This window comes from Littorina saxatilis, linkage group LG12, assembly GCF_037325665.1.
Source record: "Littorina saxatilis isolate snail1 linkage group LG12, US_GU_Lsax_2.0, whole genome shotgun sequence".
NCBI lineage: Eukaryota > Metazoa > Mollusca > Gastropoda > Littorinimorpha > Littorinidae > Littorina > Littorina saxatilis.
Window position 1 is genome coordinate 57,322,053 of NC_090256.1, and position 13,871 is coordinate 57,335,923.

The 13,871-nt window shown below is 40.3% G+C and overlaps 2 protein-coding genes and 1 long non-coding RNA gene across 3 annotated transcripts in view; 2 read left to right on the plus strand and 1 right to left on the minus strand.

Moving 5' to 3' along the window:
• Nucleotides 1–13,871, minus strand: part of LOC138982347 (tubulin gamma-1 chain) — an 83,920-nt gene that overhangs the window by 9,040 nt on the left and 61,009 nt on the right. Inside the window, exon 12 of the mRNA XM_070355598.1 lies at nucleotides 10,370–10,561. Coding sequence (XP_070211699.1) covers nucleotides 10,370–10,561 — 192 coding nt within the window. The remainder of the gene's footprint in view (nucleotides 1–10,369; nucleotides 10,562–13,871) is intronic.
• Nucleotides 33–2,040, plus strand: LOC138982348 (uncharacterized). Its single transcript, XR_011460851.1, has 3 exons — nucleotides 33–613; nucleotides 1,268–1,348; nucleotides 1,784–2,040. It is a non-coding gene; the product is annotated as an uncharacterized lncRNA (long non-coding RNA).
• On the plus strand, nucleotides 6,490–8,557 carry LOC138982345 (tigger transposable element-derived protein 6-like). The gene is made up of 2 exons (XM_070355597.1): nucleotides 6,490–6,918; nucleotides 7,203–8,557. Exons 1-2 carry the CDS (start codon nucleotides 6,504–6,506, stop codon nucleotides 7,592–7,594), a joined length of 807 nt encoding a protein of 268 aa, XP_070211698.1. The 5' UTR covers nucleotides 6,490–6,503; the 3' UTR covers nucleotides 7,595–8,557.

Sequence of the window (13,871 nt, forward strand, 5' to 3'; positions counted from 1 at the left end):
TGTACTTCAGAGCCATGCCTACTAAATCTATGCATAGATATCCCTTGACAGGATCGCCAACTCTGCGCGCGCGCCAACGCTGGCTCTGTTTCGAACTCCCGTCTGCGGCTGCGAGAGGTTTTGACAGTAACTTTACTTCCGGTGCAGTCTTTCAACACATGGAGAAGAAGGAGAATTTCGAAGGGGCGGTGGAGTTTGTGGCTGAGGTATGTGAAAAGCAAACAAACCAATACAAAAAGATCATTGCTGATGATTGAAATGAGTCATGTGAATCAACAATAAAGATTCATTGTGGACGGCACGTCATTATTTTTGTTTTTAACACTTGAAACGCGAGAGCATCTGACACACTGGTAAATTCCGAAGCTGTGCATGCAAGCTGATCAGCAGATCGTTTTTCTGCAGAATTCTCGCTCACATCGGCCACTATTTTAGCTCAGCGAACCGACAAATTTGCAACAGAACAATTTCTGAATGTTAGAAATTCGGCTGTAGATTTATAGATACCCTTTCTATTCCATGGTTGTTGTTTTTTCAGGGGGAAAGTACCGACATCTCAATCGCTGAAAAGATGACAGCATCACCACAAAAGAAACTGCAAGAATTGCCAAAAGTAAGTAAAAATATTGACAGATCTATGTAAAAGACTATGAAAATTTAGAACTGGAACAACAGATATTCAAGAAATAACCGATAAGGCCAAAAAAAAAAAATTGTCTGTTTAGGGTAACATGACCAAAAAAAGTAGGGTCGGTAGGTAGGTAAAGGTTTTTTTTTTTTGTTTTTTGTTTTTTTTGGTTGTGTGTGTAAATGCTATGTTGGTTGAACATTCACTTCTTATATTTGATGAATACATGTTTCAAAACTAACGTATAAATAAAACAGAGAGAAAGGGAGAGAAAGAAACGCCAAATGTCTCTTTTTAGCATTTTTACCTCTTTTTTTTTCTTTTTTTTTTTGAAATCAAAAAAAAGTTTTTGGGTCGGCGCCAAATTGATAGGGTCGGTCGGGTTACCCTAAACAGACAATTTTTTTTTTTTGGCCTAAGTGATATATTATAACTGAACCATTGATTGATTTGAATGTACATCATGCATGGAAGTTAAAAATGGTGCAGGAACTGAAGTCAGATCAACACATCAAAAAGATCAGTGCAATATATTTGTTTTCTTTCCCCTCCAGCATAATTCTGTTTTGATATATATGCTTGATGTCTTCTGTTGTTTTTAAATTCATTGTCACTTCTAAATTGCATGCTTTATTGCAGAACGCTTGTGCATCTATCAAGAATGACAACTGCCTTTCACAGGAGCTCAGAGGGCTTGTCGACCAATTCAGTAATTGAAAAGTAAGTTTTTGAGTAAGGCGGTATAAAAAAAATCAGCTTGCAAAGTCCCAGTACCTGAAAGATCACTTTCATTCATAGTTTTCGAGCAAAAATACTGCTTCGTTGCACAGAGAGGCTACTGTTTACAAATATTTTAGGTACATGCCTGCCACTACAATATTTCATGTTTTTTTTCGGATCATTAATAGCACATGTCATAGTTGTAAGACATGATAAGGATTCATGAAAGTGGTTTGTCACCACGTTCTATAACGACAAATGGAATACAAAATTTAATATGTTCACATCCATTCATGTAAAGTGTAGTTTTGGGTTGTTGTCATGTGTTGTTGGTTTTGATTGTGTGCATGCATCTACATCTTCAGTTTCACTCTTGGGTTGATTTCTGCTATATTTGTGTGTTTTAATTATAATATTTTATTTTCTGTGTTTTAGGTGCAGATCTGGAAGAGAAACTTCTGCTTCTTCATGACTGCCTAGTTCCCTGAGGCAAGGTTGGGAATGCTGCCAAGGAGAAGGCGTGGGCCAGGTACTACTCTGCTTTTTCAACCCAGCATTCAGGCATTACTGAGTTGACAGTATCCCCTGCAGTTTCAGCCTGGATTGCCTTGAACATGTTTATCCTGTTGGTGTCTTAAAGGCCTATGAAGAAAAACTAGGGAACCAGTAAGTGCATTAGAAATCAAAGAGGATGAAGAGGACAATGCAAAGTATGTTGGAGTATGCAGGGATGTTCCTAAGACTGGAGGGCAACAGGACAAAATGTCCTGAATCAAAAAAATAATAGGACATCATGTCCTGACTACAGAAAAACAATAGGACATTCAGATCAAGCGAACCAATCATGGCACCTAACCTTTTTAGATGACTGAGAATATATGAATAAAGGCAAATAAAAACTGAACAGTTCCAAATTTATTTTAATATTTTAAATGCAACAGTGTTCAGTAGGGTTACTTTCACACACACACACACAGACACATGCTTCAGAATGTCATAAGTGATCTTTTCCCACGCAAACCTTTTTCTTCGGCATCTTTGCAGAAATGTGGCGGCGGAAGTAAAGTGTCGCTGTGAACAGTAGCGAGAGTTGTGGCTCTTGTAATATTGTTCGGTCGAGAGTTGCGTCCCTTGTGTTATTGTTCGACCGAGAGTGAAAATTGAAGTTCAAGTAGGCCCCGATTCGAACTCGTTTTAACGGGGTTTGATACTTCAGTTTGTACAGATTCTTCTTGCAGTGACCGCTCTAGACGTAATACTATCGGACAATGACCGCTGACTTCGCGATCGGATCGAACATTTGACGGGACAGAGGTGTTTGCAATCGGTCATTTTACAACCTAAATCGGTCTATGACCGATGACCGACACCTCGGAACATCACTGAGTATGTGTTGCCAAAAAGCTAAAACAGAGTTTGGTGTCTCCAAAAGAGTGCCTACAGAGATGAGAAATTGCAGTGTTTGGAAGCCCTGACTTGCGCACCTGAATCCTACAGTGAAACCACCCCTGACATGACAAGCATGCTGAACAAGGGCAAACTGACCTTTGTCAAGCCCAATGTATTGCAGATGTGTCTGTCCATGCAACACAAAGCAGAAATCTTAAACAGAATGAGGCAAAGCGTTGATGATATCAAATAACCAAAGGGAAGTAATTGCTCTTTATTCATACGACATGACTGTGTAATAGAGTAAGCGAGAGTTGTACAAAACCTTTTCTCCTGGCACCTGAGAGAATAACAAGCATTGAAATATACAAGTGACTTTCTTCCTCTCGTGCCAGGAGAAAAGGTTCCGTACAACTCTCGCTTAATCTATTACACATATCGTATGCATAAAGAGCGATTACTTCCCTTTGGTGATTTGATGTCCATGGAACATATTTTCTGTGAAACCTGTGCATCAACACACAGGCAAAAGCAGATGACTTTATTGAACCATGCAGGAACAGTGATGCTGTTCCGGTGTGTTTTTATGACACGTTGTATTCATTTGATCTTTCACAAGCTGTTCAAGAAGACACTTTACAAAATGTTCTGTTTTTTTTTAAATAAGACTCCACCACAAACTGAAGACAATGATGGACAAAATGAAATGTACATGGAAAGAAAAGACTGAGGAAAAAGCTGAAAACATACAATGTTGGACAAAATGAAATGCACATGGAAAGAAAGGAGTTTGAGGAAAAAGCTGAAAACATACAATGTTGAGAACAATCAGGAAGGATCTCTGTAGTGTGTTGAGTATGATCTTTCTTCATGCAGTACAAACTATCCTATCTGATCAAGTGCATGTACATTGAATTTGAACTTCTTGATTGTTGTCTTAGGTGTCGATTTTTGGTGTTAAAATCTGCTGTCGTTAAAATTTACTTCTCTTCCTATTTGGTTCAGTATTGTATCACATGGCTTGTTCAGTGCCTGTTCTGTATTTTCATGAGTCCATGTAAATTTAAGTCTGCAACATGAAAAATTGAAACATATTCATTTTGCTATGGTTCAAACCTAATTCCTTTGTGTACTTGTTCAAGATATAATTTTGACAGCGAGATATTTTGCAAACAGTTTTCATTTCAAAATCAATTGTCAGCCACTTGATAAATGTCTTGCATCGATGCGTCTGATTGTTTTTATGTTGACCACTATGTACACTGGAATTTGCTTTGCTTTCCTAATAGAACATGTTCAGTCGCATACCAGCAACACTTTGTTATAACCTTGAATGGTTGAAAACGACGTTAAACACCAAATAAAGAAAGAAAGAAAGAAAGCAACACTTTGTTAACGTTTGAATGGAATTGGAAGTTGTATGAACTCAAATAGAGCATATGTATCTTTGGTCACAGTGACACACACACACACCATACAGTGACAATTAATGCAGGGCCGGACTAGGGCTACGGGGGGGGGGGGGGGGGGGGGGTTATGGGGGTTGCGCAACCCCCCCTCCCCCCCTAAACATGTACCTCACTTATTTAAAAAAAATGTATTATTGTTTATTTTATGCCGTTTCAAGGAGCGACCATTTTCCTATCTCAGAATATGACCTACCCTTCAGCTTAAGGGGGCGTCGCCCCCTGACCTCCACAAGGGGCAGAGGAACATCCCCCTGGACCACCATTGGCAACCCCCCCACCCCCCCCCTCCTCTTTGCTTAGTCCGGCCCTGTAATGTAGCAACATTCACTATCTCACTCAATCTCAATTCGCACAATTTGACACAAGAAAGATTCCTATTCATACACATGCATATATATTTAATCAGTGAAGTAGATACATTCTCAAACAAAGTTTCAACATGTTGCACCCAAATTAAAGCATACATTCTTGTGACATTGAATTTAATTAATTAATTAACGGGAATTAATCAATGCTTTAATTTGGGAGTTTGAAATTTGTCGCAATAATTTCTTGGTCAAGTTTATTTACATTCTCTGCTAAAGAGCTTTACAGTCAAATCCAATTTTCCACACCTAACCTATAAAACACAACATTCCAAATGAAAAAAAAAATCATTCTCTTGGCTCAGAATTGGTGTTGATTGTAACACAAAGCGATTTACTGAAAATGTTACTTGTCACTCACTTCAACACTGTCGCCAAGCCAGTCTAAACTGCAGCACGCTGCTTCGGGGTGGACTTTTTCCTTTACACTTTAAATCCAAACACCATCAGCTGCGTAGAAAAATCACTGAAAATGCTGACTCAAAGTCAAAGTCAAACCTTAACCAAGCTGGCCTCCAGGCTCCAGCACAACAACCTTAACCACCTGGTTCACCTCGTTCTTCGCGAGGCACCACGACTCGGGAAGCTGCTGTACATCACGACACAGTTCTTCAAAGTTGTAGTTGCAACAACCTCTGGCAATTCTAGTGCGGGACGGAATGTCTGAAAAAAAGCAGAACAATAAACCCTTAGTAAAACTAAATTTCTAGAGAAATAAGTCTAACTGTCCATACAAATAGTTGGATGATAGCTAATTAATGGCAGTTGATAGACGTTTGAGGTTGAACGATTTGGTGGAGAATAGGTCGACAAGCTCTCTGAGCTCCGGTGAAAGGCAGTTGAAAGGCAAAAAGAACAAGCGTTCTGCAATAAAGCATGCAATGTAGAAGTGACAATGAATTTAAAAACAACAGAAGACACCAAGCATATATATCAAAACAGAATTATGCTAGAGGGGAGAGAAAACAAATATATTGCACTGATCTTTTTGATGTGTTGATCTGACTTCAGTTCCTGCACCATTTTTAACTTCCATGCATGATGTAGTATTCAAATCAATCAATGGTTCAGTTATAATATATCACTTATCGGTTATTTCTTGAATATCTGTTGTTCCAGTTCTAAATTTTCATAGTCTTTTACATAGATCTGTCAATATTTTTACTTACTTTTGGCAATTCTTGCAGTTTCTTTTGTGGTGATGCTGTCATCTTTTCAGCGATTGAGATGTCGGTACTTTCCCCCTGAAAAAACAACAACCATGGAATAGAAAGGGTATCTATAAATCTACAGCCGAATTTCTAACATTCAGAAATTGTTCTGTTGCAAATTTGTCGGTTCGCTGAGCTAAAATAGTGGCCGATGTGAGCGAGATATCTGCAGAAAAACGATCTGCTGATCAGCTTGCGTGCACAGCTTCGGATTTACCAGTGTGTCAGATGCTCTCGCGTTTCAAGTGTTAAAAACAAAAATAATGACGTGCCGTCCACAATGAATCTTTATTGTTGATTCACATGACTCATTTCAATCATCAGCAATGATCTTTTTGTATTGGTTTGTTTGCTTTTCACATACCTCAGCCACAAACTCCACCTCCCCTTCGAAATTCTCCTTCTTCTCCATGTGTTGAAAGACTGCACCGGAAGTAAAGTTACTGTCAAAATCGTCTTTTCCGCTTTCCGCTACTTGCTGAGCGCGCGCAACGAGTTGGCGATCCTGTCAATACACATCTATGATCTATGGTAGTCAAAGGACAGGACGCGGCGGGGGTTAAGACCTCAAAAGAAAGGTTCACCGTTCTTCTCGGCGCAAGTGTCACCGGCGAAAAGTTGAAACCCTGTCTGATTGGAAGGAGTGCGAAACCAAGGTGCTTCCAAGGTTTGGATATGAGATCTCTTGGCGTGGAATACTATTTCAATAAAAAAAGCCTGGATGACATCTGTGATCTTCAAGCAATGGGCGAATAAACTTAACAACAAAGTGCGTATTCAGGGACGTAAGATTCTTGTTTTCATCGACAATTGTTCAGCGCACCCACCCATGCAGCTGTCAAATGTCAGCTTTGTGATGCTTCCGCCCAACACAACGTCCCGTCTGCAACCCCTTGATGCGGGCATCATTCAAAATGTTAAGCTCCTCTACCGAAAAAGTCTTCTACGCCACATCCTATTCGAGATGGAGAAGGACGCAACCTCGACCGGACCGACACTGGCCAAGTCTGTGAACCTCCTCCATGCTGTCATGTGGCTGAAGAAGGCATGGCAAGAAGTCCGTGTTTCGACCATCACCAAGTGCTTTAAGAAGTGTGGGTTCTCTGCTGATGACACAACTTCCACGGACCCTGAAGGTAAGTAAAAAAATTCTCTCCTCTCTCTCTAACCCTGTCTTTTTCTCCCTCACTCCCTCTCTTTTTCTCTGTCTCACCTCTCTAAACTAAAGTGGAGCTCTTTTATTGCCAACAATTTTTTTTAAGTCATGACACATAATTTATGCACCCTTGCTCCCCAAGAAATATTCAAAATAAATTTAAAAAAAAACACCACAAAGCAATGCAACAATGTTTTTGGAATTTATTTATTTGACATCTCCAACACACAAAAACCATAAAACAAAGCAACCCATTATTTTCAGAACCTGAAGCTGAGTCTGATGAAGTCGATGCGGCAGTTCTACTTGGCGAAATGACCTGGGAGGAATTTGCCTCAGTCGACGACGACGCTCCAGTATGCCCTGAGGTGGACCCGGACCTGCCCACGATAAGTGACTCCCAGCCCAGTGCTTCAGAAGTGCAACAAGAGGAGGAAGAGGAGGAAGAAGAAGAGGATGAAGAAGATAACCCTGTTATGAACTTTGCTAGTGCAGCCTCATGCACTCAGTACCTTATGCGGTTTGCTTTGGCCAATAACTTTCCTGACATGGCTGATGTCTTGCTCAATTTTGACAGTCAAATTAAGAAAGAACACTTGAAGAGAAAGTCTCAAGCTTCTCAGACTTCCATGAAATCTTTCTTCAAACCAGTGTAAAATGTGACAGGTGTATAGTCCTCTTCCAAATACTGACACCCATATGAACATAAACTCTTTTTACTCCCAAATATGTTTTTAAATACATGTAGAGGATACAATTAAAGTAAAAAAAATATAGAAAAAATACATACCTCTTGCTTTTTATTGAATTAGATTATCAAATTAATTCTCTCTGTCACTGACTTTTTCTCTCTCACTGTCTTTTTCTGACCTGACCCATGTAAGACCCCCCCCCCCTTTTAAGACCTAAATTTGTCAGATTTTGGGAGGTCTTACATGGGGAGTACCACTGTATTGGTGAATTTGTAAATCAAGGATCAACTCCTGTTCTTTTTGGAATACTACCATACAACTGTAGTATGTGAATTATTTACAAAGAAAGACAAAATGTTTTGTTTCTATTAATATTTTTTAGGCTTGAATATATTGGTTGTTTTATGTTTTATGTTCTTTTGTTTTTCAGATTGTTTGCATCTGTGATCAGAAGGCTGTTGGACCCAAGTTTTCACTTGTATCTGGAACCTCTCTTCTCAGCGGCTGCTTGACAACGGAATCAGGACCACTGGGGAAGGATGCTTGCACACTGCGAGACATCACGAATGAGGACTTCATCTCTCTCATGGTCTCGGCTGAGAATGTGGAGAAGTGTGGCAAGGTTACTCTTCCGGACGACTCCTGTCTTAGTCGCTACTTCGAAGTTCTTCACTTCTGGCTGATGAAGTTCACCACGCAGGCGTTCAACTCCAGGTCTCCAACTTCCGTGCAATCAAAGTGTGGGCGTGTGAAAAAGGACTACTTCAAGCTTGTGAGCAAGTACAACAAACGACCGACTGAAAAGAACTGCTTGATCTTGTTCGACTTTTTGTGCCTGCCTTTCGTGTGGAAACTTGAAGTCTCGTCAAAATGCAGCAGTGATAGAGTGTGCTCTGAACAAGATGGAATAGTGACTGTTCCAGAGAAGCAAGCCCCTTCAGCCATCCCTGCTCCTTGTGCCGGTGAGATTGTTCTTCGTCAAGGCAAGACTTTATTCGACAAGGATTTGGTGAGCTGCAATACCGAAAAAGACTTGCTTGCCTACCGACTTGACAGACAGCTTAGACTGAACAGTTCTCTGGAAGAAAAGATTGAGTTATTAAAAGTTCTAATGTACTTATGATGGAGGTGTTATCCTTTTGTGATTTAAAAACAAAACTTATGCACTGGTTGTGCTGCTAAATTGAGTTGACAAATCCGCTGTTTGAATTTTTTTATTTTTTTATTTTTTATTTTTTTTTAATTTTTTTTAAAAGACTTATTTGGTTACTTTATTCTTTTAGTTTGGTCCATATAACAAAAAGTCTCCTTGTGACTTGCCATTGTTGTCTCTGCTTTGAACAATATTTTTATTTTTGATGGTTTTTGGAAGAATTTTTATGTGACGTAATATTTCCTTTTTCCTTATTCTAACTAAAATTGATATTTTTTTCCATCAAATCTGATTGAATATGGCTTAACTATAAAGAGCAACTAATTTCCTTTAATTTGATATATTATAAGTTTATATTAAGTGAATAAATCATGTTAAAGTGAAGATCTGCATATCTGAGAAATAAGAGTATTCATGTGATGTCGGCCATTTTCTAATTTGTCTAAATTGACTTCATTAACTACTTTTTTCGCAAATAATTTCTATATACATGCATTTTAACATTCAATAAGTATAATTAATAAAACAGTTGATGAAAAAGAGCGTTTTGTGTGTTTAGTGCTCTGCACAAGTTTTTCTGGGGTTGGTGTGATGGACATTTCCCCCAACTTTGGTGCTTTATAGCTAAAATTCCTATAGAGCTACATCCCTAAGACAATATTATATTAAGCATATCTACAAAATTTTAGAAGATTAAAGACATAACTCTTTGATTTATGAATGGCCAAAGTTGGGGAAAAAACGTTAAAAAAATGAAAATGGCCGCCGGGCCTCCCTATCTTAACAGGAGAAGGCTCCGCCACTTGCTTAGAACTTTTTTTCTTACCGCTACCCGACATGGCGGACGAAAGCATGTAAAGAATTTCTAAGTGCAGACCCAACCTAAGTCAAGCAAAAAACGACAAAAATATGCCAAAATGCTCACCCCAAACACAAAGTAAGAGAAGAGGGACGTGCAAGGAAAACCAAGGTGAAGCCTGACCCAAGGAAAAGTCATACGAAAGGCTGAAAAGCCTAAGCGAAGCAAAACACGTCCGTAGCCACGGAGCGCTGAGTAGAGAATGAGTTCATTATGGCGGCAAGGTCAGGAAGTCACGTGACTTTGTCCTGTTTATGGGTCAAGGTGGCTTTTTTTTTTTAGAGTTGCCTCCCTTGTTACCAAGGTGATGCAATGCAGCGTTCTAGCATTAGACTGAAGTAAATTGCTATATGTGAGTTGGGATAAGATATGTAATTTAATGAGTGGTTGTCTGTGACCCTCCGTCTGAGATCACATACCGGTAAAACAGCTTGTGCCTGGTACTCTGTGATCACGTGCAGCATTTAAACAGCCTGTGCCTGAACCCTTACCTGCTGTATGCCCCAAAACTGGTCATCACAGCACACAGCCGTCAGCTCTTCTACAATTGTAACAGCATGTTCTATTGTCACATGTAGCACTAACACAGCCTGTGTCTGAACCCTTACTTGCTGGGTTGAATAAGACAGGTCATCACAACACACAACCGCCAGTGATTCTACAATCGTATAACAGTATGCTTTATGATCCCATGCAGCAGTAAAACGTCACATGTCTGAAACCTCACCTGCTGTGTGCCCCAGGACAGGTAGTCACGCCGCGTGGCTGCCTGGTACTCGTCCACCAGCTGCTGCAGCGTCTCGCGTGAGTTGTCAAACTCATCCAGATTGTCGCTGAAGATGGCCTCCTTCTTGAACTGGTCCATGAAGGCCTCACGCTTCCGTAACTTGTCGTACTGCCGCAGGATGCGCTCAAACAGCTGAAACACAAAGAACCACTAATTACACACAACATCAAATATCAGCCAGGGAATAAATCCAATACAGGCAGACTGCCAACATTCCAAAATCAAAAATTTTAGTAATAAATTTTCATTTGATTAATATACTTACCCAACTCACATATGTGACCCTCCACCACGAAATGAGTCGCATGTCACCTCGTACGGTTCTGCACTAGGCTTAATATAAATCCGGGGAATGTATGGTAACAGTGTGAGAGTCACCTTAGTCACAGGCTCATAACTCAAACAGTTTTCGCTCTTTTCTAAAACGGGTTTCACCACTGGATAGAGCTTAAAAATCTCCTTAGGAAAATGTACAAATATGAAAACCATGCAAAGGTGACATGCGACTCATCCCGTGGTGGAGGGTCACATATAGCAATTAACCCTGGTTCAGTGCTGGTAACGCTGTACGCGTCCCCTTGGTAACAAGGGAGACCACTCTAAAAAAGAGTGACCACTACCCATAATGCCAGACCAATATCTAGTCTGACTCCCCCATTTGCATCATTCCAAAACGAAGCCCAACTCACTTCTTTTTTTAGAAACATATAACCCCCACAGCGGGGAGGCGGGAGGGAATAAACGATGTGAGTTGGGTAAGTATATTAATCAAATGAAAATTTATTACTAAAATATTTGATTAAATTACATATCTTACCCAACTCACATATAGCAGATTGCTACTAAAGGTGGAGGGCACTTTACCCAATCAGGAAATGAGAATCTGTCCTACCGCTACCAGAGCAGGCAACACAGAAACGCATCCTGTCTCAAAAAAGAGACATCTCTGAGATAGACACCGATGAAAAAACATCTTGAGCAAGCCAGTCAGCCGACTCAAGAACCAATGCCAGGAGACCAAATCGAAGAACAGCTAGAGAGGAAAACCCACCTCTTGCCTCATGAGACCTGGCTGTAGTAAAGGGCAAAACCGCCCTGACATCACCCGACTGAATCCGCCACAATACCACAGCTTGTCTAACTATGGTGGAGGACCACTTGAATAACGTGACTTTCGAGATACCTTTACACCGCACCATGTTAAGTGAGATAAAAGGAAGTTTCTGAGTTTCCGATCGAATGTGCAGAGACCAAAACAGAAAACTGCCGAGGGCTCTAACAAGACAATTATGTACACCAGAATCTCCAGTAGCAAGACACTTGCTCAAGAGAGAAAAATTAAGTCCGAGCTGCCTGAAGGGGAAGGACTGACTGCCCTCCCCCCCCCCCTTTTTTTCTGCCCCAGTTGGAGGCCTGCCTAAAAATGTGGCAGTCCATCTAACTAAATTTGACTTCAAAAAGCCATTACCTCTACCAATGTTGATAGAAATTCTTTTTCTTTATTTGGTGATTAACATCGTTTTCAACCTTACAAGGTTATAACGCGACAGAGTTGATAGATATGACCAAGAACCTTTAATTCAATGATCTAAAACAGATCAGTGCAAGTCAGAAAAGCTTTCGAAACTCGAAATGTAAACTTAGCTCCGAAAATGGCTCTAGAGGAGCCAAAATATTGCTAAGTGATTGAATTGTGAATCGGAGCTGGTTTCCCAGTTTCCGCTTATTTGTCAGAAATTTTGAAAGAAAACGAAGCCCCATAGATCAGTCTTTCTCCAAAGAGCTGTCTATAGCAAAACTAGATAGAAACAAGTCGCGTAAGGTGAAAATACAACATTTAGTCAAGTAGCTGTCGAACTCACAGAATGAAACTGAACGCAATGCAACGCAGCAAGACCGTATACTCGTAGCATCGTCACTCCACCGCCCGTGGCAAAGGCAGTGCCAGTGGAATTGACAAGAAGAGCGGGGTATTCGTTGCGCTGAGAAGGATAGCACGCTTTTCTGTAGCTCTCTTCGTTTTAACTTTCTGAGCGTGTTTTTAATCCAAACATATCATATCTATATGTTTTTGGAATCAGGAACCGACAAGGAATAAGATGAAAGTGTTTTTAAATTGATTTCGAAAAAAAAAATTTGATAATAATTTTTATATATTTAATTTTCAGAGCTTGTTGTTAATCCAAATATAACATATTTATATGTTTTTGGAATCAGCAAATGATGGAGAATAAGATGAACGTAAATTTGGATCGTTTTATAAAAACAATATTTTTTTTACAATTTTCAGATTTTTAATGACCAAAGTCATTAATTAATTTTTAAGCCACCAAGCTGAAATGCAATACCGAAGTCCGGGCTTCGTCGAAGATTACTTGACCAAAATTTCAACCAATTTGGTTGAAAAATGAGGGCGTGACAGTGCCGCCTCAACTTTCACGAAAAGCCGGATATGACGCCATCAAAGACATTTATCAAAAAAATGAAAAAAACGTCTGAGGATATCATACCCAGGAACTCTCATGTCAAATTTCATAAAGATCGGCCCAGTAGTTTAGTCTGAATCGCTCTACACACACATACACACAGACAGACAGACACACACACACACACGCACATACACCACGACCCTCGTCTCGATTCCCCCCTCTATGTTAAAACATTTAGTCAAAACTTGACTAAATGTAAAAACACACTTACTCCCACTTCTCTCAGAAGCTACTAGAGTAAGCATGACCGCTTTCCGTGTTGACCAGCAAGGCTAGATTTTTGTAAAGGATCAAAAAATCTGATCTCAAAACAACTCCAAAACAAGGAGCAAAGCCCAAAACGGGAAAGGAGACTTGTTTACAGCCAGCCGAAGGGAGGCTCCCTTAAACGTGCTGGCTATAAAGCCCCCAAAAGAAATATTGCGACCGAGCTGTTTCAGTGCAACTGATATCACGTAACGTCTCAATTCAAAAAACGTGGGAGAAAAATTCGGAAAGCCAGGATAGAAGATTCGCCACCTGCAATGAACGGAGAGAAGAGGAGTTCTTTCCGTTAAAGAATACGCCATTTGCGCCAAGCCAAACAATGTGACCAGAAAAACGAAGACACTGACCTCCCCCGAGATCTCTGGACCAAATCCAGAGTTGAGGCAGAAGCCCCTGAGCGTCTCAATGATTCCCATACAGAAGACACCCTTGTGGCTCGAGTGTGAGAAAAAACAGCGACCTCTTGCCAGCCTTAAGAGGCCTGGCAAGCAGAACCGAGCGGGCCCCAAATTGTGATAACAGCAGGCCGCTCAAAGGAAAATCAATTGATCTTCCATGCTTAGGAATTCGTAAACCGGAAGAAGCCATAAGCGAAAGGCGATAGTACCAAGAGGCAAAAACTTCTCTCAGTGACTTCTCCAAATCACCCGAAGTCGTAGAAGAGCGTGATGAGATAGAATCTAAAC

Excerpts from the sequence above, each read along its gene's own strand:
- LOC138982345 (XM_070355597.1), top strand. The coding sequence starts at position 6,504 with ATGACATCTGTGATCTTCAAGCAATGGGCGAATAAACTTAACAACAAA. Across the intron at positions 6,919-7,202 it reads AACTTCCACGGACCCTGAAG|AACCTGAAGCTGAGTCTGAT; the intron begins GTAAGTAAAAAA and ends CATTATTTTCAG.